The 26,457-nt window shown below is 34.7% G+C and overlaps 2 protein-coding genes across 2 annotated transcripts; both read left to right on the top strand.

Annotated features, from left to right (window-relative positions):
- The first annotated feature begins 1,306 nt into the window (after window positions 1-1,306).
- On the top strand, window positions 1,307-11,175 carry LOC105638519 (Splicing factor, CC1-like protein). Its single transcript, XM_012222340.4, has 14 exons — window positions 1,307-1,468; window positions 2,592-3,260; window positions 6,480-6,561; window positions 6,672-6,728; window positions 7,080-7,135; window positions 8,179-8,401; window positions 8,601-8,684; window positions 9,394-9,468; window positions 9,584-9,667; window positions 9,947-10,011; window positions 10,092-10,338; window positions 10,429-10,517; window positions 10,611-10,725; window positions 10,803-11,175. Exons 2-14 carry the CDS (start codon window positions 2,644-2,646, stop codon window positions 10,842-10,844), a joined length of 1,836 nt encoding a protein of 611 aa, XP_012077730.1. The 5' UTR covers window positions 1,307-1,468; window positions 2,592-2,643; the 3' UTR covers window positions 10,845-11,175.
- A 6,647-nt stretch (window positions 11,176-17,822) lies between these two features.
- LOC105638518 (26S proteasome regulatory subunit 6B homolog) lies at window positions 17,823-21,162 on the top strand. Its single transcript, XM_012222339.4, has 6 exons — window positions 17,823-18,342; window positions 18,842-19,072; window positions 19,547-19,705; window positions 19,843-19,995; window positions 20,197-20,280; window positions 20,853-21,162. The coding sequence occupies exons 1-6, from the start codon at window positions 17,860-17,862 to the stop codon at window positions 20,985-20,987; spliced, it is 1,245 nt and encodes a 414-aa protein (XP_012077729.1). The 5' UTR covers window positions 17,823-17,859; the 3' UTR covers window positions 20,988-21,162.
- Window positions 21,163-26,457: the final 5,295 nt, after the last annotated feature.

Raw genomic sequence — 26,457 nt, 5'->3', positions numbered from 1 at the left:
TAGCTACAAGTACAAAAACCCCACGATACATCACAAGCAAACTTTCCTTGCTTTAAAGTAGCTTTCCCAAAAATAATAAGATCCAATTCAAGGATAGAGTTTCTACTGATAGGCTACATTATAGGAAAGACTCTTGCGCCTTTCAACAAATAACAAATGACTAATAGGAAGGTCACCACTTGAAGCTCTGATAAAAATCCATTTTGTAGAAAGAATCTGCAACTGAATCAACAAAGAAAGACCTTCCATGCAAAGCATAAAAAGATACGAAGAAAGAGGTCACTCTGTCGCAAACCTCAAGAGGGTAAGAAGGGATCAGAAAGACTCTCATTCTAAAGAATAGACAAAGAAGAATGAGAAAGAACACTAATAATCAAATTCACCCATAAAGCAGAAAACCAAAAGTAGCAAAGTAAATCTTAGATAATCCCAATTTACGCTAGGCTTTTCCAAATCAACCTTAAAAGAAAAATGACCAACCTTGCTTTTACACCGGCGAAAAAGTATGCAACAACTCTTGAGTAATAACCACATTATCAATCGTAGTATGATCCTAGATAGAACTACTTTGGAAAGGACTAATCAGACTGCTAATATAAGACTTCAACTGATTAGTAAGAACCTTCATAACTACCTTATACAACACACTACAAAGAGCAATATGATGAAACTAAGAAATCAACTCAGGTGCTTGAATTTTCGGAATAAGTACTATAAAGCCATGAGCAACCTCTGCAAGCATAGAGCCAGAAGAAAAAGTATAAGAAACAAAGGCTACCACCTCATCCCCAACAATATCCCAATATTTTTTTAAAAAAAATAAAGGTTGAATACCATCATGTCCGAAAGCCTTCTAAGAACCCATTTCCAAGACTGCCTTCCAAGCCTCATCACGAGTGAAAGGCAGTATTGCGATACCTTACTTACTTTATCTTATCTTACTTCAATAAATAAACTTTCAATCATTTCCATTCCATCTCATCCAAATAAAGTCTAAGATTCAATGTGTAATTGCACTAAAATTGTGAAAAGTAGTAAAATAAAAAGGAAAATTCAACCATACTTACAATATAAACCCTAAAATAAAAAAAGTCACAATGTATGATATGTGTCTCATTCAAATCTGGCTTTGGTTGGACTGCTTCTAAAGGTTTTGGGTTGAAACCCGATCCAATCCGACATGGGCTAGGCCCAATCACTGAAGATTTGGATTAATTTAAAAAAAAAAGGGGGTTTTGGGGTGAAACCCGATCCAATCCTACATGGGCTCATTACGGTAACCGCTCAATAAAACGGTATCCCAACTCAATAATCTTACTTGCCCTAGCGAGCGAAACTTGGCGAGAGCGAGATACTTCGAAAGCCAAAATCTGCCTTTGAGAAAAAGATTTTGCTCCGAATCTTCGCATTTTGTTCGTTACTTAGCAGCTATTCTTTATCTATCTTCATCTAATAATTCGTTTTATAGGTACTGTTTTCAATCTCATCGCTGTATGAATTCTCACTTTCCGTTTTGTTACCAAGAAATTGGAGGAAATTGGAATTAATTGCTTCTTATCTTTTTAGCTAACATTTCAATCACGTATGGTTTAATTCATTCCAGTCGGAGATAGATTTACCTTTTATGTTACCTGTATGTTATATATGTTAGGCTCTGTAGTTCAGTGAGTTAGGGTTAGCTCGTTTGTAGTGGTTTTCTTAATGGTTTTGTCAAGAGGAGGAGGTGGTGGAGAAGAACCTATACTATAGTTGAGTCTTTAAGTTGTTTTGGTGTTTGACTGTATCAAACTTCGATAGGAATTAGATGATAGACTTTTTTAATTTGTTTTACTCCTAACTGCTTTTATTTTTTTCTAGTTTCTTTCGCATCTCTGCCTTTGGAGAATTTGTGTTGCAGTAGAAGTTGGTGTGTTAAAATGATTAGGACTAACTACCATTTAGAGGATAATCTCATAATTAGATATTATTTTTCTTTTTTTGGATATTTTATTCTGTTTCTTGAGCCTTTTTATTTTCTTAGTTAGAGTGAATGTAAGGTTGATTTCAATAATATTAATGAACATTGTAAGTTTTGTAAAGCTAGAATGAAAATTTGGAGGAGATATTAGTAAGGTAATATGTATCTGTGTGTGCGCTCCTCAAAGCTTACTACTATACATTTAAACCTGAATTTGAAATGTGTTGCATGACTAAGACTAAAATAACATGTAATTACTGTCCCTCTAGGATCTTACCTTATTGTTTAAATTATGTTCCGTTCATGAAATTGTATCTTATTATATGTCTGAAGTTGTTGAGGACTTGAGAAAAGTGGAGGAATAAATAACATATGCATGCACATACTCATGAATTTCTGTTAATTTCGATATTGAAAAGTAAAATATTGATCCTAATTAAGCTTATTTAGTTATTTGTTTGCATTTTCTATCTATCTGGTTTTTCTATGGTGATGAGCAAAACCTAAAAGTCAACTAAAGGGTATAAAATTGTTAGTTTGTAGCTGGTGAAAATAATATAAAGCTTCCAGAATGCCATGTACTGATATCCTTAATTTGGGTAGCTAATTTTTTATGTGTTTGTTTTGGATGCAGCTGTAATAAGTTTTATTTGCAAGGCTGTTTGTCCTCATAGACAATAGTTAAAATGGAATTTGATGAATATGACTACCTGGAGAAAACAGTTGAAAACCCTGAAGCTCACAAGGCAAAGGAAACTGCCAATGGTGGTGATGATTCCATGAAGACAGGGGAGAAAGAAAGCAGCCGGAGTTCGAAACATAAGATCAGTGAGAAGGATGATGGTGATGATGACCATCATCGCTCAAAGCGCTCAAAATCTGGAGATGAATCTCGTGATCATGACAGGCATAAAGAAAAGGGTTCATCTCGTCATCGTTCGCGATCCAGAGATGGAGAGAGGGATCGACATCGGAGTAGCCGGGAACGTAGAGATAGAGATAGAGGTAGGGATAAGGAGAGAGACAAAGATAGGGAGGAGAGAAATGAGAAAGAGAGGGACAGAGACAGAGATAGAGATCGAGATCGGGTGCGAGAACGCGAACGTGACAGGAAGGATCGGGATCGTGATAGTGAAAAGGAAAGGGACAAGGAGAGGGAAAGGGAGAGAGCACGTCGGAGCAGGAGCAGATCAGAAAGGCATCGAGATGAATTGGATGAAAAGGAGAGAGAGAAGAGCCGGGACAGGGAGTACAGAGAAAGAGAAAGGGAGAGGGAGCCTAGGGAATGGGACCGAGAAACCAGGTATTCCTTATTTTTTATTTTGTATCTATTCCTGCTATAATACACTCCAAATGCATTGTTACTAGCATAACTCCAAAAAGTTAGTTTTTCTCTTTTCATTTGTCTGGTTTGGTAGTACTCTGCTTTTCTCTAGATTGCTGTATGTATAATGCACCATAATCTTTAGTTGCAACCTGCGGATGTTAGCGTGTAATGTCATGTAGTGTAGAAAACTTATGGACATTGAAACTCGCTGCAGTGCATTTGCACCATATTGTGATGATGTACGAGACCAATCAGGACATCTGTGTTCTCTAAATTTTTGGACTTGTGGAGTGCCTGAACTGTGGTCTTTCAAATTCAGCTGGTCCCTTATTTGCTTCTTTCTTATTCTATGTTTGTGTTCTACTCTGGGTCTCATATCAATATCTTTCCCTTCCTCTGAAATTGGCATGCATGCTCTGCGTGCAACCTCATTTTTAAGCTTATTTGAGATTTCCTTCCTTTCATTTGGGGTTGTTTGGGGATATGTGCAACTAGTTTTCTTAGACATATATAACAAACAAAACTGAGATTGACGTATCAAATGGATAAGTGAGAAGCATGAAAGGAGTATAAGTGTTTTCGTTCAACTCTACCTAGTTGGCACTCTAATAACTTGGTTAATGACTTTTCCACTTTTATTGATCTCTATCCAAATTAGAATACTGAACTAGATTCTTGGTTTCTGTTTTTTATTTATTCTTTTGAAAATTGTTACTTTTTTTTTTTGTTTGGTTCTTTTGCACGATAGAGTTCTTTACCAAGGTTCTCAATTAGGGTCTCTGGTTCTGAGTTCTTTGTGAACTGCTGTGCATTTCTATTTTTCCTGCAGTATATCTATCATTGTTCTGCATTATTGGAGGGGGATACATGTTTATTGGGATTCTTGCCTTCTGCAAATATTTTAGATGAGGGTGGTGGATATTCTTGTACGGGGTATTTTTCTGCCAAAAAAGAAAAAAAATCCGCTGAAAGTTCACCATTTTAGATTTTAGATTCTTCGGATTTTCACATCTTTGTTAGTGTCTCAGGGTAACCTTTGTGAGCTATCTAGGCATTAAATATGGTCCTATGGTCGTTACAAGAAAGTTGGGGACTCTTTCTTTTTGATATAGATGATTGTATATGGCATGAGTCTTAATGAGTTCTGACTTGGTGGTAATAATTTACGCTTTAGGATTATGGACTAATATTCATTCCTGTGGCGATGTAGAAGTTTATCATCAGTCTGAGATTACGTGCAGAAGTTTATGTATTGGTCACTCATGTCTTTGAAACTAACATCGTATGGAGATGCTTGCTTCTTATTGTTAGGGTCCTGTTACATTAGTTCTACTCGATTTTTTGCCCATTGCTTTTGGATCATGAACCTTATGTTGTATGGGAAAATACATTTTGAAGATAATCCATCTTCTCTTTGTCATGGCTTTTGTTTTGTCTGTTTCTTTTATCGAGTATAATTCTCCAACTCTAAAAGGTTTATACTATACTTGACTGAAATTTAACACTAGTAGCTCTTGAGTTTCGTATAGTTACTTGTGCTATTGAATGTATTGAAAATTCTGAATATTGAACATTAGATTCTGGGAATCGCAGATGTGCTAGAGCAATCTTCAGATGGTCCTTCTGGCAATTGGGCCAGGCACAGGAACTCAGGTCATGGGTTATGAATGTTTCTTCATAGACTTTGTGGAATCATCTAAAACCTCGCACTGCAAGATTGGATTCAGTGTTGAGGTTTTTCCAGGATGGTGATGCCATGCTGTGGTTTCCATTATCCACCACCTTTGAACTTAGTTGCTTAATCAATATTTATTCTGTTGCAGAAATGCTGGTGAGAGTGGGGGCTTTGCTTAAGAGAAGTTCTTCATCTTCTGATGCTTGTGGGGAAATCAGTGTTCAGTGGGCTAAGATTGGCCTCTATTTTTCCCCTGCTTTTATGAATAGATTATGTTATTCATAATTGATTGGCTATCTTAAAGATTTAGGCTTTAGGCGAAAAGTGGTGCGCTCCGATTTTTGTTGGGTGTTAGATTACCTAACTTTTCGTTCCTTGTTACACTGGACTCAAAATTTGTGTGCAATTGTTCTCAAGTTGGCCTCAGGCTGTCTTCTCTGAAAGAATATCTGTAGAAATTTTTATTGGCCACGTCATTACTCCAATGAAACTCCTTTCTTTTGTCCAGTCTATGTGATTGTCTTCTTTTTCACAATTTCTTTAGGCGGTTCTTTTACTCTCTACTCTGTATTTAAATAAGAAACTAATTTCAGTTGAAAGTTTTTGGAGCTACCTCATTTTTAAGCTGTTCCCTTCCCCTCTCCAATTTCTTTCTCATAACAGCCTCTTAGCCAACTCCCTATCTTGCAATCTTGAGTAGCTTGACAGTGTCTCTTATTGTTCTTCTGTTGCACTACTGTGATATGTTTGTCTTATCATCTATCAAAGATACGTTCTTCTTAACTTTTTTATTACCATAATCATAATTTTAATAAGTTTGCAATTCTCTTACTGGTGATGAACTGTGGTCAATAATATTAGCTGAATGCTTTTATATAGTGATGGCCTTTCTTTTTGTTTTTTGCTTTTTTTTTGGGGATACACTACTTGAAATGGAATATAAGTTGTTAACAGGTTCTAAACTATTGCAAATAGGTGCTTTGGTATTGCCATCGATACAACTTGATGATGCTGTTTCCCTTTAAGATTATGTTTTTATAGAAGGTACAAATTTATTGATTCGTTACTCGAACTCGAATTATGTACTTGACCATGTGGTCTCAATTTTTCCATTCCTCTTAGCCATTCATTATTCTCCAGGTTGGTTCTTATTAAATTTTAATGTCACATATATTAAATTTCAGCATACACATTCATCAGTCCTGTTATGTTAACTTTGTGTAGTTCCCTGCAGGACCATGTTACAAGGGTTCGGCGTTTTTACTCATAGTGGAGAAATTTTGATGCCATTTTGGGATTGTTCTTTTCTGCCTTTTATTTATTGTACTATGTAGCAAACCTGTTTAAAATATGAAACAAAAGTTGTTCTTTCATTTGAAGGAGCGACATGCCTTTAAATTATTATTATTTTATGAATGTGTCCTGATTCATGGCTTGTTTTGCCACTGAAACTGTTTGTTGTAATTTTTGCTACTGGTCAGACAGTTGTGATAATGATTTTCATTTTCGTTATATTGCAGAAGATATAAAGAAAAGAAGGAAGAAGTTGCAGAGCCAGAAGCTGATCCAGAACGGGATCAGAGAACAGTATTTGCTTATCAGGTAAATACAGATCTATTTGAGCTGAAAGTTAAATTGCATCATCATGCCTTAGGTTTTCTATATACCCTATCTGTAATGCCAACTTATGATTTTGTCAAAAAATTTTACAGATATGTCTGAAGGCGGATGAGAGAGATGTCTATGAATTTTTCTCGAGGGCTGGCAAGGTTGGTTCCACATTAGTTGGTAGCTATAATTTTTTTTACAAGTTTTATTTCACAGTTTCTATCACAATTTGATCTACGTTATTTCTGATATACATAACCTGTAAACACATCTGCTCTGAGATTGTGAAAAGTTTTCAAGTGTATTTGTGAAGTCTAGTGGAATCTAAATTATAGGAATGGATGATCTATGCTACGAGCTTTGATGAAGCTTATATCTCCATATTTGGAGAAGCAAGCTGAAGTCAAGTTCAAATTCACTGCTATTAAAATTAATTCTTTGTTTCTGCATTCTGTGCATGCAAGAATAAAGTTTGTTCTACCTTTCTAATATTCTTATTCCAATCTTTTCAGGTTCGAGATGTACGTCTCATAATGGATAGAAATTCAAGGCGTTCAAAGGGAGTTGGGTAAGTTCCAGCAAATTGAAAAAACCACCAAATCTTGGATTTTTTTATTAATAATAATTGATGAAATGTTTCTCTTTCCTGGTTTCATTTATTGTTTGAGCTCCTATATGATCAAGCTCTAGGTTTATTTCTCATTTTTGGTGGTTGTTGTGTTGGTTTATTTTGTATTGGATAATGGCATTTAGAGCACTAAATCTTTGAGAGTTTCCAGTTCAATGCCTTACTATTCTGTTGGAGTGAGAAGGTAGATTTCAAGTCTCTTGGCATTTCTGGTTAACTAGAAGTGCCTATGGACTGTTTTAATATAAAATTTGGCTTTAGTTAGACATGGGCATGCTTGTAAACTGTTTTAATTAAATAATTGGAGAGAGATTGTGTTGTCACATGACACTCCCACTTGATCCCCTCTTTCTCTCTCTCTCTCTCTCTCTCTCTTCATGAATCACATATCTTTCTATGTTTGTCATGAACATTCTTTGAATAGTTAAAGATGACAAATTTTTCTCTCGCCGGACCAGTCAAGGAAGGTTCGCAAAAAGAGAGAGAGAGAGAGAGAGAGAGAGAGAGAGAGAGAGAGAGAGAGATGGGTGGGGTTGGAGGATGGGAGCTGACTGTATCTTATGAAGGCACATATTTTTTTAAATTAAAATATCAGGTATATTTTTGTTACCAGCTCGTTTTCACATAGTGTAAGAAAATGTAATAAATGCTATGCCAACTCACAAAATGGTCGTATTTTGGAAAACATCAGAAAAAGAATCGTGTATTATAGGAACTTCTGCAGATTAATATAAATATATTTGATTTCAAATTCTTGCTTTAGTTTGATATTGATTTTCCAAATGAAAAATTATGGCTCCCAGAATTGAGAATTGCTAGACCCAAAAATGTCTTGATTTCTTTTAGAATTAGTGTGCACGGTAATAATCCTTTTGGACTTGTATGTGATTGTATTGAAGATTGGTTGCAGTAGGGTATTGTTCTCTGGTTGAATGTCTTCTGTTCTTTGGCTTTTCTTGCTCCAAAATTGGTCTATTTTTCAGGTATATAGAGTTTTATGATGTGATGTCAGTCCCTATGGCCATAGCACTCTCTGGGCAGCCTCTTCTTGGTCAACCAGTAATGGTGAAACCTTCAGAAGCTGAAAAGAATCTTGTTCAGTCTACTACAACTGTGAATGCAGGAGCTGCTTCATATTCTGGAGGTGCTAGAAGGTTGTATGTTGGCAACTTGCACTTCAACATAACAGAAGATCAACTTCGTCAGGTGAGAAGTTGCTTGTATTTGTCTGGAAATAGTTTATAAAGTTTATAACTTTTTCTGTGACCTAGAATTAGATCAATTATTCCATTCTTCGTAAGCTTGATGGGTTTGATTTGGTTTGGTATCTGATCTATCTTTTTTATAGAAGTTCTATATTAATGTTAAAACTTGTCGTCATAATACAGTTTCATCGACTTTTCAGGTTTTTGAACCATTTGGTACTGTGGAGTTGGTGCAATTGCCTCTTGATGATACCGGGCACTGCAAAGGCTTTGGTTTTGTTCAGGTGAGTTAAGTAACATCATGTTTTCTTGACAAAGTATCACAAAAATGGATTTAGAGAAGAAAATCCAAGGGAAAAGATTGTATAGCAGTACCATAATTTCATAGTTACCTTAAATGTAATGATTCCGTAATCTTTGTTGAATGATCCAACAATTTTGGCTCCTTTCCTTTCACAGTAAAGAACTTGACTGTAAACTTGTATTCGAAGAAAAATATTTTGTGAGAAATGATTCATTCTTTTGTTTTTAGGCTACTATAGAAAATATATATTCCCCCTAAGAATAGGAACAGTAAAATGTTTAGACCCTATACTTCTCATTGCTGAATACAAGAGAAAGGTATAGAAAAAGGTGAAAACGGTGGTTGTTCCCTAGTGATAGTCTGATACTACGAATAATGGTTGTGTAACATGGGTGTGCTTTTTCTATTAAAAAGTTTGTAAAAGTTTATGAAAAGCCTTATTGTTGAAATTGAGACATTCTCATAGAGAATGACTTAGCTTGCACTGTGAGAGGGAATGCTTTTTTTTGTCTGACCAATCACTAAGAAATTGAAATGCCAAAAAAATTATTAAATATTTATATAAAACAAATGGAGCCTCGTTAATATTTTTCTCAGCTGCTGCCAACTCTTGCCTAATTAAACTTAGCATCTGCTTAATGGTAATATTTCTGTAAAATAAATCGTACCTGTATTTTGTTTCACTGTAGTTTGCACGTCTTGAAGATGCTAGGAATGCCTTAAATTTAAATGGACAAGTGGAGATTGCTGGTCGGGCAATCAAGGTAAGTTGGTTGCCTCTCTTTCTGTTTCTAGTTTTGTGCTCCCTACATTAGTAGATGGGTTTTAGAATGGGCTATCTTTTATGTTAATTCATATGCTTTTTGATTTTATGTTCAGGTGTCAACTGTTACTGACCAAACAGGAATGCAAGATGGTGGGACAAATGCTGGCGATTTTGATGATGATGAAGGCGGTGGTTTGGTTAGTAACTCCTCTCTAATTTGTTCTTGGCCTTGGCCAATAGTATATAACTGCTTATGCTAAATGTCACGGTGTGTCTCTGTTCTTTGTTAATAGAATAATCCCCTGTTTCGTATGTGGTGAATTTAAAGAGAGTGTAATATGTTTATTATGAACAGCCCTCAAATTGTTAGTATTTAAAATTCTCGTATACCAATTATATGTACTTTGTTGCATTCAAATTCATTTTGCTCAGTCAGCAAACTCACGGAAGCCAACCCTATCTTGCTCAAATTTCAGGCTCTGAATGCACGTTCTCGAGCTATTCTGATGCAAAAGTTGGATCGCAGTGGCACTGCCTCAAGGTTTGCCTCTGCTGAAGATAATTTTTGTTTTTCATTTTCATGGTTTGTCTGGCTGTTCTAACTTCAGCCTCAATTTGCAGTATTGCTGGTTCAATAGGAACTCCTGTTGTAAGTGCTGGCCTTGCCATACCTGCAGCACCAATTCTTGGAGCTGCACCTGGTGTTTCTCCTGCTGTTGCTCCTCTTATGGCAGGTGCTGTTCCTGGTCTACCTGGACTTCCAGGTGCAGGCATTCAACATCCGGCTGCTGCAATTCCTTCTGTGGATATGATTGGTGTCCCAAGTGAATGTTTATTATTGAAGAATATGTTTGATCCTAAATTAGAGGTGGACTGATTTGCCTGATTTGCATATCTTGAGGTTTCCTCAGTTTTTACTCTTCCTAGTTTTTGCTTGAACTTTATTATATTTTGGCAGACGGAACCGGACTTTGATTTGGATATTAGAGAAGATGTTCAAGAGGAGTGCTCCAAATTTGGAAGTTTGAAGCATATTTACGTGGACAAGTAAGCACTCTATTTATTTGCTGTTGTGGGTTTGCAAATTTGGAAGCCTTTCAACTACTTCTGATTGTTGCATTGACCTTCTTCTTCAAACAGGAATAGTGCTGGTTTTGTATATTTACGATTTGAGAATACACAAGCTGCAATAAATGCACAACGTGCGCTTCATGGAAGATGGTTTGCTGGCAAGATGATTACTGCAACATATATGGTATGGTAATATATTTTCATTATCATTTTTCAATTCACTCTGAGAATATTTTGCAAACTAAAATAGTGTTAATGCAGGTGCCCCAGGTTTATGAGGCTAAATTCCTGGATAGCAGATAGGACTACAGACAGATTTTGGATGTCGAGAGAATATCATATCAGATTTTATGTTAATTCTTCCTTCATTGTATTACAAGGATGTTCTAACATTAGGTGTTATTTCGATTAAAAAAAAAAAAAATGGAAGTAGTTAGTTTCTGTTGTGTTCTCGTTTCGTTTGTATTTTGGTTAATGAAGTTGAAGGCGTTTGCAGCATACTTGATACTGTTATAGACTTGTTTTATGTGGACAACTTAAGTCAAGGTCCTTTTTTCTAGATTATAGGATTTTGTCATTTGATCTTTCGTGCAAGACACATTTTCCAGATTATATTTTCATTTGGAATTGTGCATATCGTCTTGAGACCAAAGTCTTTCTTCTTCTTCTTGCTCCGACAACTTTTTCGATCGCAGTTCTTTTACTGTTGATGTAGACACTGTTGGTCAAATCTCATTCTTGATGGAAAATGATCAAAGAAACAGAGGGAGAATTAATTGCTATTACGTTTCTCCTTTTTGGAAAAATACACTGTTCGATCCGTGCTTTTTCTAAAATATAAAATTATATCCCTAACTTGCTTCTCGTCCAACAATTACATCCTTCTGTCTATTTTAGTTGTGAGAGAAAATGCTGGGAAAAATAAAATAGGTCCCTAAGTTATAATGAAATTGACATATAAATTTTTGCATGTTTAAAAAGTGATTCAGTAATTCCTAAAGTTATAGTCCATCCAATAATGAAATTCTTCTGTCAATATTTTATCACTTTTGCCATTAATTGCATACGGAATGATCGAAATGTCCTCGTTTCAAAGGGAAAACCCTTTGCCTCTTTCGTTGGAGGGAAAATTGGGCAGTCTCTCTTACAAACAATGCCAAAGCAAAGAAAAAGGAGAGAGAGCAGTTGTCGATATTGAGTGTTTGGTTGAAAAAAATGAGGGTTTTTGAGTGTTTAAAGAGATTGATATCATAAAGAGGAGATCAACAACAGAAAGAGGAGATATACTCATGAAAATGAGATAAACTTGAAGAAGGCAAAAGAGCCAACTTTATCCATGTTTTTCTTATTCTTGACTAGTTTAGTAGAAACGAGAGAAAAGATTGATATATTTGTTAATAAAATTGTAAAAGTAATTGCCGATAACACTTTGATTGTTGGTATAAAATTGGGAATTTAGGGTTCAATGATGTTGGTTAAAAATTAGCATCTATTGATGATTCCTCTGTTAAATGTAGGATGTTGCTACCTGATTCATATGCACTTTAGATGACCTACATAAATGAGACAAAAACACTTGAGCCCATTGACCCAGATAAGTTGTTATATATAGTTTTGCTTAAATGTGTACATGGACAATTTAAAATACCTGCTGATGAGTTTCTGAAAATAGTCGCTGGTGCAAATTTAAAGATTGAAAAGGATATTGATATTTTGAGTATGTTTCAAAAGTTTAAAGACAATATTATGGTGTCTTTACGTATTAATACAAAGAATGTCACTGTTGATGTTGATGTTATGGTACCTGAAAGTGACAATGCTAATGTTGAGGTGTGTGGATAGAGTAGTGTTACTCGTAGAACACCAACAATTATATCTAATGATGTGATATGGGACAACTTTGGAGGTGTTGATATTGGTAGGGTTGTTAGTAGAGGCATATTTGGGAGGAGAGGAAGAGTTGGTTTGAGGAGCAGGGGATCACATGGATACAGTAGCATGCTTAGAGGCAAGGGGTTTGTTAATGGTAGGGGTGTGAATTGGAGGCAACTAACATAGGCAAGGGGTTTATGGGTGGTAGGGGTGAAATTGTGGTTGGGTCAAACACAAACATTGGGCTTGTGGGTTTAGTAGATGGGCCTAATACTGAAATGAGTGAGAATTGCAATATGGGGCATGGTGTTAATGAAACCCAAACACAAGAAAGGGCCCAATCCACAGAAAACAGGGCGCTAACAGCAGACAGAGGCAAGATAGAAATAAAAGAAATAGGTATATTGAGAAAAAGAAATCCAACTCCAACCACACCATTAGATGACAAAAAAAAAAAAAAAAGAAGATTCTGACAGTGATGATGAAGATTATGCATTCAGTAGCAACATTGATGATAAGGTAGAAGAGGATACTATCCATTATGATGAGGGGACTCATAGTATGCAGGCTGATAAGAGACAGATGGACTTTGAAGATGAAATTGTGGCTGATGATGATAGTGATTGCATAAGCAATTTGAACTTAGATGGTGATGAATATGATAGATGAAATGATGCTGATGATGATCCTTTCAAGTATATGTTGCTAATCCTTATATTGCAGATGGATGCTAGGATATTGTGTTCTTTATTTGTCAGACATTTGATGATGTCAAAGCATTTAGAGAAGTTCTAGCTGACTATGCAATAAAAGGTGGTTATGTTTTGAAGAGGCACAAGAATGATGGCTTGAGTGTTATTGCAACATGTAAAGGTCACAACATTCATGGTTAGAACAATTCAAGAAGATCATCAATGCATTAGACCTCTTGGGAATAAAAATCCAGATGCTAAAGCGGATGGATTAGTAAAGAAATTAAAGATGAACTAGAGAGTGATCCATACCTTAGTTATGATCTCATGCAATCCAAATTAATAAAAGAGTGGGGGTATTAAACCATAGAAGTGGCAACTAAATTGAGCTAGGAATAAAGCTAGGGAAGAGGCAGAAGAGTCTTATAAACAGAGTTTTAGGCAACTCAAGAGGTACTTAGAGGAGGTACAGAGGTACAATCCTGGGACTTTCATTAAATTTGAGCCCAAGCCTAGGAACAGTTGGAGGAGCCCATTGTTTTTGGTCGTTTGTTCATATGTTTTGAATCCATGAAAACTGGATTCCTAAATGGATGTAGGCCTTTCATAGGCCTTGATGAGTGTCATTTAAAAAGGCCTTTTGGTGGGGTGAGTTTAAGTGCAGCGAGTATTGATGGTAATCGCAGAGTCCTACCACTTACTGTGGCGATTGTGGACTCAGAATGTAGCTCTACACGGAGATTTTTTTTAGACTGTCTTTCTCAATGCATTAGAGATGGGAGTAGTACTCAAATTTAGACTTTCATATCAGACCGACAAAAGGTAATGTAATTCTTTTTTTTCTTTTTTATTATTGCTTTTGTGCTTAATTTCATTTGCTTTAATGTTTCTTTTAAATATGAAAGTTATGCAATATGTTTTGTAGGGTTTAATAGATGCAGTAAAAGACATGGTTCCTAAGTTCAAGGCACAGATTTTGTTGCCAACACATTTTTATGAACTTCAAAAAGCAATATCCTGGAGGTGTCTTTAGAAAGGATTTTTGGGCTGCAGCAAAGGCAACTTATATTCAAGAGTTCAAGGTTTACATGAAGAATATTGAGAACAAGATGGATGGTAAGCCCCATGCATGGCTTATGAACATACCACTACACCAATGGGCAAGACACTCATTCGCATGTGATTGTGAAAGTGATGACATCACCAATAATTCTGAATCCTTCAACTCATGGCTTGGAAAATCAAGATCACAACCAATAATCAAGATAATTGAAAATTTGAGGAAAAAGTGCATGGTAAGATTACACAAAAGGTATTCCAGGGCTGCCACAGGGGAGCGAGGGATAACTCCAAAGTGCCAACAAGTTCTTGGAAATTGATAAAATATAATAGGCACTGTAGAATGATTCCGAGCATTGATGATGAGTTTGAAGTGATGGAAGGGCCCTTTAAGTTCTGAGTTGATTTAAGAAAAATAATTTATAGTTGTGGAGCTGGGACATATCTGGCTTGTCTTGTAAGCACCCTTGTATGGGGATTGATTACAAAAAGGTCAACACTGAAGATTTTTGCCATGAATTTTTCACCATTGAGACTTATATGAAAGCATATGCAGGGGTGATTCATCCATTGTATAACTTGGACCTTGAACCACAATCAAAATCTGATGTTATTTACCCTCAAAATCCAAAGAGGAAAGTAGGTAAGCCTAAACAAAGAAGAATCTTCCAAGAGGGAGAAGCTGGACCTTCTACCTAAACAGCAAAGATTGGGTCCATTTGATGACGAATATGCAATCAACTAGGCCATAACAAGAGGATGTGTGAAAAGGCACCCCCTATTGCTAGAGTAAGTAATTCACTTAAGGCAACACCTAAGCTTTTAATTTTTGATGTCTATCTCATTTACTTGAGTTGTGCTAACTGTAATCCTACTCTTTATCGCAGGCATAGAAGAACAACAATGGCTAAGGGAGCATATAGATATTCTTTTTGTTATTTTTGTGTCCATGTTGATATTTTGCAATCTGTGTTGATTAAGGACAAGATTATGGTGTCCTTTTGATGTTAAATTGATTTTGTGCCAAACTATATGGTATTGATGATTTTATACTAAATTATGGTATTAATGATTTTGTACCAAATTATATGGTATTGATGATACAATCTTCTATATGAAAGTGTTTGATCTTTATTTATCATAGATTATTTTGTAGGCATTTCCATTCAAATTTACTTTCATGAAAATATGTTTATGGTTTAACATCAAGAATTGATTTTTCTGTTGTCATTTTCTTGGCATTTTGTTGCTATTTTGTTGTCATTTTTCTACCACACAAACTTAGGTCTTATGACCAATATTCATCTTTCCATGATAACAACAAAGGATAGGTACCATAAAATTTTCATGAACATAAAACTACTAAATACCTCATTATAAATCCATACAATCCCTTTTCCTTTACAACAAAACCTACACCTAAACCAAACCAAAACATTCCATCAATAATATCAGAAGCCATGTACAACATAAATCTATCTAAGATTGCCAACCAACACCACGACTAACATAAACAACAACATTACATAGATTATACAGGTGAGAAGAAAAAACTTTAGGTATACAACTAACGTATCTACTCCCTCTAGCTTTCCCGCGAGCTTCCTAATTTCAGTTTGCAAAAAAATTACTTCATCTCCCAGGTCTCTCAGACTAGACACTTCTTTTTCCTCCCTTTTTGCAAAATCAATTTCAATCCTTAGATTCATTGTTCCTCCAAAATCGACGTGTTTGCACCAACCCAAAAAAGATCCACAAACATTATTTTGACAAAAGTAGTGCAACCTATTTCTGATCCTCGAAGTTTCTAATATGTGAATCCCTACCTTCTTTCACAATTGCAATAGATGTTACTAAATCCTGGCCATCCACTGTCACCGGCAGAGCTTGAGATGGATATGGGACAATGCTCTCCTAAACCCTAATCCCCTAACTTCAACGCAATATATCATTTGAAGAAATTAAGATAGATTAACGTTTAGAACCCATGTCATTAAGGGTATGAACAATCTTTTTCTTTTATTCTCTCTCTATAGACCACTTATTTTTAGTCTGACTGACTGCAAAAGTGATAAAATATTGATAGAAGGATTTTATTATTGGACGGATTATAACCTTGGGGATGACTGAATCACTTTTTAAACATGCAAAGATTTATGTGTTCTTATTTTTATTTTTCCGAAAATTTTTACAATACGAAATTAATTCTAACCTCTCATATCTCAAACGCAAACCAAAACAAAAATAGAAACGTTTACATCAGAACTCAATCACACAGTCTAAGCAAAAAGACAATACACCTTTCTCAAACTTCCACCTCTAAATACAACAGCTGAAGAACAAGTTAATATCCTTACACTGTTAATTAAAACACATGAAAACTCACAAAAATTAAGCTTAATCAAATCCTACAACAAATTCATATTTTCAAAACTCAAAAAGTTGCATTAAGATTAATTAAAATCTATCAGAAAAATATTTACCATAGTGGAAGAAGCTCAAATTGAAATCACCAAATCCAAAAGAAAAAGCTTGAAAATGTTTGTAAAATTTGAAACTCTATGAAATGGAACACAGTTACTGTAAAAAAATGCAAGCAATACTAAAAATACTATTAAAACAGATCGAGCCCTAATAAATTGAATCAAAGATCCAAAGCCAAAAAAAATACTAATGGGTTTTTAAAAAAATCCAAAATCTAAAGTGATACAAGCTAAAAAATATAGAACTCACCTACATATTAACTGTTGCAAGAGGGACAATGATGAGCAACAAAAATTATCAAGCGTATACCAGAATCCAAAAAAATTCTCAATAATCATGACAACAAAAAAAAAAAAAAAAAAGAAAGAAAAAAAGAAAACTCTTTGTTCCATGTATTTGACCAAAATCAAAGGACGTAATAGTAATTCTCCCAAAAAACAATGAAATGTCAAATTCCAAACCCAAAATTGGTTAGAAAATTGTGGAAGTCAATTACTTGCTTAAAAGGAGCAATTGTGTCGAGATAAAAAGAAAAAGTGGATTTTGGAATATTGAAAAAGTATTTAGCAAGAAAAGAAGAAAAAGGTGGTTATGAAAGAAATATTATTAATGGATTTGAAGAAAAGAGTGAGTCTTTGGTTGTTAATTATACGAGTGTTTCTAGATCAAGTAGTTCTAAAGGTGGTGGTGGTGACCTTTTTAGATGAGAGGCTAGAAGTTTAATTTTTGCTGCAAGAAATTTTGGTGTTAATAATGCTTAAAACAAGAACAAGAAGTGAGTTTAGCGGTGAAACAAAGTTGAGGATGCTAGAACAAAATTTTAGAAAAGGGCCAAATAGGAAAAGTGTTGATAGTTCTTCAGGGCAAAAAAAAAAAGTATTTAGCCCATTTTCTCAATTCTATATTTAATTAATTTTTCTTAACAAATTATATAGCGGGTTCCAACTTTAGTTTTAATAAATATTTATAAAAAATTTTCATATATTAAGTGCAATGAAAAATTACGAGCTAAATTGAAAAAAAGAAATTTAAATTGACTTTCTTAATCCCACTAAATAAATTTAAAAATTAAAATTAGCCTTTATTCCGATTTTATATTATAGGATTGGGAATAAGATTTAGAATATGGGCCTTGGCTTAGCCCGAAAGACACCGTCTTATAAATAGATTCTTGAATTGTCAGCATAAGTGAACGATATCGATTCTTCGTTATGGCGTCTTCAGCAATGGTTTTGGATCCCAAACCTGTACTGGAACCGCTGCCGTCGATTCCCAAACAACCCTTAACCGACCAGTCCAACTCCGACGAAGATGATCTCTACAGCCGTCTAAAGTCCCTCCAACGTCAGCTAGAGTTCATCGACATACAGGAAGAGTATGTCAAAGACGAGCAAAAGAATTTGAAGCGTGAGCTCCTCCGGGCGCAGGAAGAGGTAAAGCGGATCCAATCGGTGCCGCTTGTGATTGGGCAATTTATGGAGATGATCGACCAGAACAATGGCATCGTCGGCTCCACTACAGGGTCCAATTACTATGTCAGAATCCTTAGCACAATTAATAGAGAGCTTTTGAAGCCTTCTGCTTCTGTCGCTCTGCACCGTCATTCTAATGCTCTTGTCGACGTTTTGCCTCCTGAGGCTGATTCCAGTATTTCTCTACTCAGCCAATCCGAGAAACCTGATGTCAATTACAATGTAAGTGCTGTTTTTAAGTTGAATTAGGGTTTTCTGTATTATTAAGTATTTCCAATTTGAATATTCTGGTGATTGCGGAATTAGGATTTTTGTTTCTCGAGGCCAAATACAGTCTACTTTTTATGTTCATTGAGTTCGATTAGGTTTTTCTAATTTTCTGGAATTAGTATTGAGATAGAAAATTTTCTGCTTTCTAGAATTTATTTCTGTTGGTGTTATCATTACTAGTATTATTTTGGCCTTCTCTGTTGGTGGTATCTGCTATTAGAAACTACTATTTTTTTTTTTCCTGAATGAGGAATGACAGTTTTTATTCTTGACTCTATTTGTGAACTTGTAAAAATAGCAAATCCAAGATAATTGCTTGCTCTTGTGTAATTTCAAAATTTCTTTACTCACTTGATGAGCAATTGGCTCTTGAGAAATTAGGGTGTTTTCTTTAACTATCTATTCCATCAACAACATTATTTCACGTTTTCTACTGTTCTTGTTTTGGTAGGATATTGGAGGATGTGATATTCAAAAGCAAGAAATTCGTGAGGCAGTGGAACTGCCTCTTACTCACCATGACCTTTACAAACAAATTGGAATAGACCCCCCTCGTGGTGTATTGCTTTATGGCCCCCCTGGTACTGGGAAAACCATGCTTGCCAAGGCTGTTGCTAATCATACGACTGCTGCCTTCATCAGAGTTGTTGGCTCTGAGTTTGTTCAGAAGTACTTGGGCGAGGTATGTTTTAAACATTCAGTCATTTTTAAGTGTTTATGATACAGTAAAAGGAAAACTATGCGTCTAACTTTAGAGTCTCAATAATAGTGACCTATTTGTATGGAACTCTGAGCTCTCACTCTCTCTCCATTTGTATGTGATGGTAATATGAGATCCCTCAAGGACTCTCATCTCGTTTAACAACATTTTTTAGGACTTAAACGGGAGCTTTACTATAGGGTTAAATGTTAAATTCAATGAATAACCTAGTAGTGATGGAGGATCAGTGTTTTAACCTTTTAAGATGGAAGGTGGATAGATGGAATTTGTTAATTTTCTTTATTTTGAAGTGATTTCGAATCCAGAAATCATTTGGAATTGTGGATTGATATTATTGGTTGGAAATGTAATTTTCCGTTAGCAGGTGACTTCATTTTTTTTTTCTTTAATCAAATCTAGGTTTATATGGCTTTGTAATATCTTTTTTAACTGCAGGGACCCCGCATGGTTCGTGATGTCTTTCGCCTTGCTAAGGAGAATGCACCTGCGATTATTTTCATTGATGAGGTAGATGCTATTGCTACTGCTAGATTTGATGCTCAAACTGGAGCTGATAGAGAAGTTCAAAGAATCTTGATGGAACTTCTAAATCAGGTATGAGTTAACAAAATTTCAGAGTATAGAACACAATACTTCTGGATTCTGTGTGTAAAACATTGACATCAAGTTTGGATATTGATTTTGTAAATGATCCATAATCAGCTTCCTGACTCATATGCCTTCTGCTTTAGATGGATGGGTTTGATCAGACGGTGAATGTTAAGGTCATTATGGCAACCAATCGGGCAGACACCTTGGACCCTGCACTCCTTCGTCCTGGAAGGCTAGACCGAAAAATTGAATTTCCATTGCCTGATAGACGGCAAAAGAGGCTTGTTTTCCAGGTATTTCTTTATAGTTGTATGTGACAATCAAGTGGTCATCAGAAGACTAGGAGATTCATGAAGTCGTTGTGTGTGAACCTTTTCTAAAGAGTTTGATGCCATTTTTATTGTCTTATTACTTTATAATTTGTTTGCCTTTGGAACTTTTGATGTTTCAGCACATGAGAAAAGGGTTTTAATGGTTCCCTCCCTCTTGTACAGGTTTGCACCTCTAAAATGAATCTTGGCGATGAGGTAGACTTGGAGGATTATGTTTCTCGGCCAGATAAAATTAGTGCTGCTGAGGTTAGTAGGTTTTGTTTTTCATAACAGTAGCCATTTTCTTAAATATCTTGTTGTATGATTTGCATTTTGATTTTTTATTGGGGGTTCATTCAACCCAACTCATCTGTCAAGATATTAGGAGTTAAAGCAGATTAGATATTGAAACTAAAATTTGTGCTTTTTGATCTCCTGTGATACACATTATGCGAAAAGTTAAAGTACCTTTTTCTTAGTTTTCTTATAAAATTTGACTAGTATTAAGTGGAATATAAGATAATACACATGCAACTAAATTTCAGGTTATGCATAGCATTGTTAGCAATATTTCAAGTGGTTGTAGAAATGCATGGCTGCTGATCAATTGTAATTGTGATGTATCCTTAATGCTTGTTATTAGCTATTAGTGGCTGGTATGCAATGGCTTGTTGAAAAATTGCAAGTGACCTATTGTTCCTGTATAATATTTGTTTGTGCAAAAAAATCTTGGTAGTTATCCTTCTAACAGTCGAATTCCTTTGTATATATTGGATGGTCAAACTCGTATTTGGCATTCAATGCTCTTGGTAGCTCTTTAAATGGATGGCTCTTTGCAGATTGCAGCTATTTGTCAGGAAGCAGGCATGCATGCAGTGCGAAAAAATAGGTATGTCATACTGCCAAAGGACTTTGAAAAAGGTTACCGAACCAATGTGAAGAAGTCAGATACAGATTTTGAATTCTACAAGTGAAGAAAACCCTTTCTAGTTGAAATCATTGCTTTATCAATGTGATAGTTTACTCAGGCCATCTTTGTTTCACTATGGAATTAGTAACTATATACAATTCTTGGATTTCACTATGGAATTAGTAACTATATACAATTCTTGGAATCAAATGCCAAATTTTGGTTTGGTTTACAAAGAATTCACTTTTTTAATATATACTTTTTATGTTTGATAAACTTCAATGCATTAAATGATGTATATTTTCAAGCGTTAGCTAAAAGCAAATTCTATTTTATTATTTAAAAACTAATAGTCGGAACATGACTTTTTTTAATTTTGATATTGTTTCAATTCTAAGCTGAATAAAATCTTTATTATCATGTGAATGAACTAATAGTTCAGCACGTTTAACACTCTTTGTTTCGACGCGGAGGAGGATGGAAAGGGGTAGGAGTTGGGGTGGCCTTTTTTCGGTTTTTAGGACCGGAATCGGTGGGAATCAGAACCGGAACCGGGGCTCTATGGTTTGGTTTTGGTTCAAACTTTTGAGGAACCGTGAACCGGTGGTTCTAAGAATTGGTCAGAACTAGTGGTTCCACCCGGTTTCAATAACTTTTTTTATTTTTTCAAATATGTTTGTGAAATTTTCAAATTAACCTTCTTAACAACTATATAATGTCTTTTTTCTAAAAAAAAAAAAAGGTTCCAAGCCTTTTTTTTAATAAATAAATTAGGTTCAGCCTTTTTTTATTTTTTCTTTCAGTTTTTTCTAAAAATTATTTCGTAAATATTTAAATTTTAAATTTTCAACAAAAAAATTTTTTTTCTAGCTTTTGATTTTATAATGCCGAATAAATAATCGGAGAACAGACTGGAACTGTTGATTTGGAACCGTTAAGAAATCAAAATCGAAATTGTAACCGTTTGGTTCTAAATTGTAATTGGAACCGTAAATTTTCGAATCAGTTCCGGTTTTAGATCTTTTTAAACAGGAACTGTTGGTTCTGAAACCGTGGCCACCCTAGGTAGGAGCACTTTCTTATTTGGTTGAATACATTATTGGAAAAGAAAGATGGAAAGGAGTGGGAAAAAGATTGCAAATTTTGGTTAAAAAAATAGAAGAAAATTCCTGGCATCTTCTTTGTTTTTCATAATACTTTGTCTAAACCAGTTTTACCCTCATAGCCACAGCCTCAAGCTCCAATTTTAAGAGCTCTACCAGCTGAATCCTTATCCTCTACTTCTTAAAGCTTCACCCGGCAGAGATTTCCTCTCTCCAAGAACACTCGCCGCCAGAAACAACTACAGAGCCCAAAACTAATTTACCCTGTACATTAGTTCCATTACCCTTGCCAATCTATTCTGCTGAAAAGAGCTCTTTCGTATTGCGGAGCTCCAATTGAATCGGGTAAACGGTTCTGCTGGTGATTTGGAAAGATAAAGCACTATAACGATGATCAAGAGAAAAATTTGGATCATTTTCCCAAGTGCAAAGGCCATTCTGCTGATCTAAAAACTTCATTTTTTAGTATTCCAAAATTACCCAAACGGTGAGCGAGAATCCACAATAAAGCCTTTGTAAGTACGCAAAACTGAAACTGCCCACGCCACACCAACGTTGCTGTAAGCTTCTGACTTTTCTGTTTCTACGAAGCATAATCTCGAAATAAACACTTCAAATGCTCCAAAGGAGATAGTCTTGTCCATAGTCAAGGATGTTAAACTATGCCAAAATCCTATAACTTTCAGCTCAAGTGACTCCAAAATCCATTCACTTCACTGTGATCCACTGGTCATCACCATCCAAATGGATAAATTCCAGATTAGACAGATTTTAGCTAGTACTAGGAGTGCACATTAACCTTATATAGGACGTAGAACTAAAATTGAGATTTGCAAAGTAGAAATTTCACAAATTTCCTTTTCCTCTGGTAGGACTGGGAGACAAGACAGTTACATCCCTAGGTTTATTGAACCTAGGGGGATGAGTAATAGAAAAGGAAAACTTATGAAGAGTTCATTATGATAGACATCTCATTATCATATAACCCGATCCTTGGGCGTCCCATCTTCAACAATTATGGTATTGTCAGTAACATGCTTATGGATGTCAAGAATCAGCTTAGAATTGCTATATGGAGAACACTAAGGTCATAACCAAAGTGATTTTAGTCATTGGAATGCTTGAAAAATTCAAGAAAGATAGCTCCTGAACCTGTGAATTCAGTCCAGGTTATTGACATTGGTGAAAAAAAACGAATCAGGATGGGTAATGCCTTACAAGGACAAGACAAGCAAGCTGGAACATAAATTTACACTTGAGAAAGTCGCAGGCATAAATCCGTCTATAGTGACGCACGAACTTCAACATTGATCGTTCCATTAAGCCCATGAAATAGAAAAAGAGTAAATTCACCCCAGATCGAGTTAAGATCATCCAGAAAGAAGTTGACAAGCTTCTCAAATATCCGACCCGGTTAGTCAAATGTGGTATTCGTTGAGAAGCCCAACGACAAATGACGATTGTGACCTAAATAAAGCATGCTCCAAAGATTATTATTATCTACCGTTGGTATATCTATAGCAGGGTACACAATTTGCTCTCTGCTAGATGCCGTATCAGGTAACCTTCAGAGATCATGATGGACCTTCTGAACACGGAAAAGATACCCTTTATCACAAAAATTGGGATATATCGCTACAAAGTCATGGCATGTGACCTAAAAAATTGTAGGAACGATTTACCAAAGGATGATCAACAAAATTTTTAAATGTTTAATATGCAAAACAATGGATTTTTTTTTTTTTTTAAATGGATGATATGATCATAAAAGGTTGAAAACTTCAGAGTACACCTGAGATATCTCTAAGATTTTCGACATCCTAGAAAAAAATGGTAATGAAACTCAACCCTAAAAAATGCACTTTTGGTGTTAAAGCTGGAAATATATGACTTGAAAAAGAGACATTGAGACTAATTCAAAAAACTGTGAATAATTCTCTCTCTCTCTCTCTCTATATATATATATATATATTACTTCTTCTCTCTCTTTCATAAATTTTTTATAGACTGTATTTCTTTTGTGTTTTTTTTTTTTTTTTTTTTTTTTTTTTAACAGCCAATGTTGAACTACTTCCTATCATTTTCCCTCCTAAATTGATGGAGAATAGTAAAGTCTTTCATCAATAACGACTAATTGCATTTTCTTTTAGAAAAAAACAACTAATTGCAAGTAGTGAAGTTCAACTACTTCCTACCTGTTTTTCCTCCTAAATTATTTAAGGATATTAAAGGACTCAGATCTCACGACCAAATGTGAAATCCCCGTGTACATTAACTAGTAAACCAAACTGTTTTCAACACAAACCCCTTTCAATGAATAACGTCGTTAATATAGTTTGTGGTTTTGATGTAGATCAAAATAATAAAATAATCCAAGTAGCACTTTCCTGTTGGTTGGAAGCGTATTTTTAAAGCAAATCTCATTAAATTTGTGTAGCTTTGTGGTATTTTTCATTAGGGTCCCCTTCATTGATGATGCTATTGCTACAACTAGATTTGATGCTTCCATAGATAAGTTCAACGAATCTTCATGAACTTATGACTAAGATGAGTTAACAAAATTTAAAATATATAATATAATACTGTTTTTCATATATAACATTTATTTTGAGTTTATATAGATTTTGTGCATGATCCATATGTAGTTGATTTTGCTTTTTATAGCAGTATATATATATTTTTTTTACTCAGTTATAGTTGTTATGTATAGTTAAGACTTACTGCTAGAGCTATCAAAACCAGCTGTCCGGCCCGGTCCGCACAGGCTTGATCTCAAAACGGGCCGAGCTAAAAAAACTCGTTTAAAATGGGCCTCTATTATTCAAGTTCGGCCCGGCCTGTGCGGGCCCGAGGACGGGTCCGAACATATCCGTTTTGAAAGTTCATCTCTTTTTTTTTTTAATTTTACTATTTTTTTTTTGAATTTTTATTGGTTTTATATGTCCATTCAAAGAGCATTGATGTGGAAAAAAAGAAAAAAACATCTCCAAGAATTAAACCTAGGATCATTGGAAGTTTATTCAACGAGATTTCCATTATGCTTATTCTTCTTTTTATTTTAAAAAATTTAATAGTATGTATCTATATATTGTTCTAATGCGGGCCCCGCAGACCAGTCTGGCTCGGCCTACACAGGCTTTGATAAAAAATGGGGCTCAATTTTTTTTGCCTATATTCGAATAAATTGCGGGCGATCACAGGCTGTCTATTGGTTTAAGCCCGTTTTGACAGTACTACTTACTGTCATGCAAAGGGATGTTCAAAAGAACAGAATTGTTATTACAGAAATTTTGTGCTCTTTTATCTTACAAAGAATGCTCACGTTTGTTAAATTAGTTTTTCATGAACAAATAAGATATTGATTGAGGTGATAAAAAACTTCAATTCTCATAAATGTAAGAAAAATATTTACACTCTATGACCCGAAAAGATTAAACTTTCTAGTTAACACAAAAAGTTAATTTGTCACGGCTAATTTTTACTTTTTTTCTTGGCAGAATGAAAGTTACAAATTTGTGGCATTTGTGTCCCTATTATCTAGGCTAAACCATTAAAAAAAAATTTTCAATCTTGCAAATTGTATTAATTGTACTCTAAAATCAAGTTATCTTTGCTTGCTTGTAGTAACTTATGGTAATTGTTTTTAATTTTCTCCAATATATCTAAAATTGAATACTTAGATGAACAAGATGGCAGCTGCTTTTATTTATTTATTTATTTATTATTATTATTGAGGAGGAAATAAACCCTTAAACAGTAACACTTGGCCAGAATGGCAGCTGCTTTTGAATATATAGCTTCACAGAATGTATAGAACATATAGCTAAAAAAGATGTATAGAATATGAAAAGTTGTTAAAACAGTAAGAATGTAAATATGGTGATTTTTATTCTTTCCTTTTATGACTTTAAATTTACTTTATCGTATTCACACAAGGTTAGAGTAGAACCATTTTTGGGTAAAATTACTATATGCCCTTTAGGTTTGACTTTATATTATTAGCCGATTTCCTACATTTTAGAAATACTTTATGAGGTCATTAAATTTCTAATGCACAAAAACAAAAGTTTCATTCATTTAGGTCCTTTGGTCTAAATTATTTCTATCTAAGGATTTGATGAGATTTTTATTGTTGTTGTTGGCCTTTCGGTTCTGGATAATCAAATTAATGTAAATAATCAAATTAATTATAATTCATTAATCAATTTGATTAAATAAAAATTTTTAATTTTAATTTGACAAGAGTAATTTACTTAAGCATAGATACGCAACATATCTGATTAAATTAAGTATAATTCACTAACAAATTTGATTAAATAAAAATACCCAATGTTAATGATTCGAATAAATACAAATTATTTATAAAATTAATTCAATTAAGTAGAGATATTTAATGTAGTTGATAAAATTAAATAACATGTTGTAATGTTA

The sequence above is a fragment of the Jatropha curcas genome, chromosome 1 (genome assembly GCF_041381405.1).
Source record: "Jatropha curcas cultivar XTBG-Jc1 chromosome 1, XTBG_Jcur_1.0, whole genome shotgun sequence".
NCBI classification, from domain to species: Eukaryota; Viridiplantae; Streptophyta; class Magnoliopsida; order Malpighiales; family Euphorbiaceae; genus Jatropha; species Jatropha curcas.
Note: the sequence above shows the minus strand (reverse complement) of the source record. Positions and strands in the feature narration are given on the sequence as shown.